The sequence below is a fragment of the Alligator sinensis genome, unplaced genomic scaffold, assembly GCF_000455745.1.
Source record: "Alligator sinensis unplaced genomic scaffold, ASM45574v1 scaffold876_1, whole genome shotgun sequence".
Taxonomy (NCBI): Eukaryota; Metazoa; Chordata; order Crocodylia; family Alligatoridae; genus Alligator; species Alligator sinensis.
Window position 1 is genome coordinate 1,288,286 of NW_005841938.1, and position 3,243 is coordinate 1,291,528.

Below are 3,243 nucleotides of genomic sequence, written 5' to 3' on the forward strand. Positions count from 1 at the left end.
CTCCTGCTCACTCCCCCAGCTCCCCCTTGGCTGCCCCCGCCCACCCCAGCTCTGTACTTTAAAAAAAAACCCTGGTGCTCACCAGGTGCTGCCAGGTGAGGGGCGATCCCTGCTGCCCCCCACTGCTTGGGGGGCTCTGCACGAGCCCCTCGACCTCCCCCCTGCTCCTCCGGCCCTCCCACGGGTGCTCTGCCCGGGCCAGCTCCATCCCTTTCAGAAAAAAGAAAATGGAGAAAACCCCCTGGACTCACCGCTCCTGCAGCAGTCTTGGGGCTTCAGGGGGCTCGTGCAGAGCCTTCATCATGGCGTGGGGCAATGGGGGGCAGTGGGGATTGCCCCCACTGGCAGGAGCGGTGAGTCTGAGGTTTTTTTTTTCTTAAAGGGCCCGACCTGGCCTGGGCAGGGCACCTGTTGGGGGCTGGGGGGCTCGTGCAGAGCCCCCCATGCAGCATTGGGCAGTGGAGGGCAGCAGGGACCACCCCGCACCTGGCAGCACCTGCTGAGCTGGGGCTTTTTTTTTTAGCAAGTGCCAGGAGCTGGGATGGGGGTGGGCAGCCACTGCCAGGCTGGGAGAGAGGTGGGGGATGGGCCTGGCTGATTCGGAGATTCGGCTGCTGCTGAATCCCTGAATCAGATTCAGCTGAATTGAATTGGGACGGTGATTCGAATCACCAAATCAAATCACTGTCCCCCGAATTGGCTGAATCCAAAGCGAATACTAGCTGCTTCGCACAGGCCTAGTGGCTACCATGGCTACAGCTGAAGATATTCTGGAAAACAAATTCTCTTTGCTTTGAATTCTGTTGGGATTAATAATAACTCTTCCTTTCCTTCTCTTAGGAATATCATCCATGGCAGTGATTCGGTAGAAAGCGCGGAGACAGAGATCAACCTGTGGTTCGCTCCTGAGGAACTGGTTGATTACACAAGCTGTGCTCATCAATGGATTCATGATTAAAAGTTAGCCTGTGACTTTTAACGTCCCTTCACTCCAATAATTATAGATCCAGAAGCCATTTGTACTACCTTCAGTCATTTCAAAGTATTCCCATATAAACTGTTGGAAATTTCTCTCTCATCTACCTTGTGAATATTAAGTGTAATCAATGTTAACTGCTGCTGCTCTGATTAAAAAGCTATTGACTTATTGATTGGGTTATACTTGCAAAGCTTTTTGCTTGTGTTTGGGTGAGCGAGGGAGGAAGATATAATAGGGAAGAAGTCCACCATTCTCTGTCAGTGACATAAGGTACACACCATACCAAAATACCCTGTATCCAAAGAGAATACATTGGAACATGGAAATGCTTACAATCTGAAAGGGGCCTGGAGATCTGTCGTCATGCTTTATTGAAAATCCAGGACAGAATTGTTCTCATGTAAAATGATCTGTAATAGTCCTAAAACATGGGGAGTAAAGAATTAGATCCTTTCCCCCCTTTTTTTTTTTTTTTTTTGCACAAAGAGAGCAGCTTTCCTAGAGGTTTCTCTCTCTCCAAAAGAGCAATGCAGTTGCCAGTTGCCTCAACGGCATCTTCACCAAGAATAAGTGGTTTCATTAAACCACTTTTCCTAACTTATAAGTGTTCACAGCATTTGAAGGTGGGCTTCGTCTGGCAGCTTTTTTAAAACATAATTTTTGGAGAAAAGCAGTATATGAGGGCTGTTCCATGGGCTCCAGTGCCCCTCATCTCTCTAGGGCATTGCTTTTTGACGCTGGCTGGGGAAAGAGACCAAAACTAGGCTGTACTTTTTTGTGTAAACAATTGACAACTCATATTTTCTGTCCTTGATTGCTTGAGCTGCAAAGACGGCTGTGCTTAGATAAGATTTTTCAGAGGTGACTTTGGCACTTAGGCGGCCATATCCTTGGAAGTCAAGGTGCTTTTTAAAACTGTACTATTTAGATTTAAACTTTTACACAATTGATTATTCTCTTCTTAAACTGCCTTGATCTTAGCACTGCTCTCTAGCTCTGTGCAGAAACCTTGCAGCTTTAGGCAGAGCTGATATGGCTGTAAGGAATGCCCACCTGCAGTTCATTTTGAATATACTAGTGGCCTTGCTAGACTGTTAGATAAGTGATGGGATTAAAATCTGCCTGTTGTGTTTTAACACTTGATTGTAACAGATGAATGCTGTCAAATTTAGATTGCAAATTTAGGAATGAAAAATAGTCCTTTTACAGGCTTACCCCCACTTCTTCCAGAGCTTGTAGCAATGGGGTCTACCTGGCTTACCTCGGCGCTGCAGCCCAGGTGGCCAGGCCACGAACGACGCAGCTGGCATTCTGCGGCCGGATGGCCTGCTCCCCACCGGCGCTGGGTCCAGAGGCCATGTGTTTAAAACCAGCCTGGAGGCTGGGAGGAAGGTGGGATGCATTGGGATGCTGGAGATGGAGCTGGACAGACTCCCTGACCCCAGAAGCAACCTGACGCTTCCCCTGCCAGCCAGCAAGCCCAGGAAAACAGCACATGCATGCCTCAGTCAGGAGGCAGCTGGGAAAAAACCCGGGCACAGCTCCTACAGCCATCAGGGAGTCAGCTTCATGCACCGGGAGCGAGAGATCTGAACTAAGCCAGAGGAGTCCGTCAACCCACAGGGGATTGAAGCCCAGGGGTAGCACCAAGCATCTCAACTGTGCTCACAGGCAGCCTGGCATGCCGATGAGCTTGCCCACTGTCGCAGTGGAAGGATCACCCAGAGAACTAGCGGTCAGGTGGGGACGGGAGAGTGCAGCCCAGTGGGCCCTGCGGGCACTCAACAAGGGTGAGCCCTGGAGGGACAGCCCACAAATCCCACATACCCCCATGGTGCGGCTGCATGCATGAAGTGTGCCAGTGGGGAACAGCTGTGATATTTGGCCCTGAACAGGCTCAACAGGGAACACCCTGGGGCCCTGGTGCACTTGGCCTACTGGCCGACTGGACTCAAGGAAAAAGGGCCAGGTAGCCCAAAAGATATAAAGGGTCAGGGGAGAAGCTTGGCATAAGGGGCAACGGTGCCCTGCCCACCGCTCAGACCGAGCTCTTTTAAGTTAAGTTCTTCTTGTGTTGGCATTTTTCTTGGAGAGTGACAGAGTCGTGGGGAGATTCCTGTGGCTCCTATGCTCTGTCAAGCTGTCACGTGAGAAGTGACCTACAACAACGGCAAGGTGTGGCCTAGATCTACAGTAACACCCGAGTGGCAAGGGGTGGGGTATAGAGGATGAGGAGCCCCACAAAATACGCACCAAGGAAGGCA

At 50.7% G+C, this 3,243-nt stretch overlaps 1 protein-coding gene across 1 annotated transcript in view; it reads left to right on the top strand.

Annotated features, from left to right (window-relative positions):
- Positions 1–1,067, top strand: part of LOC102374217 (nucleoside diphosphate kinase A) — a 4,308-nt gene extending 3,241 nt beyond the window's left edge. Inside the window, exon 4 of the mRNA XM_006019765.2 lies at positions 841–1,067. Coding sequence (XP_006019827.1) covers positions 841–958 — 118 coding nt within the window. The 3' untranslated portion in view covers positions 959–1,067. The remainder of the gene's footprint in view (positions 1–840) is intronic.
- Positions 1,068–3,243: the final 2,176 nt, after the last annotated feature.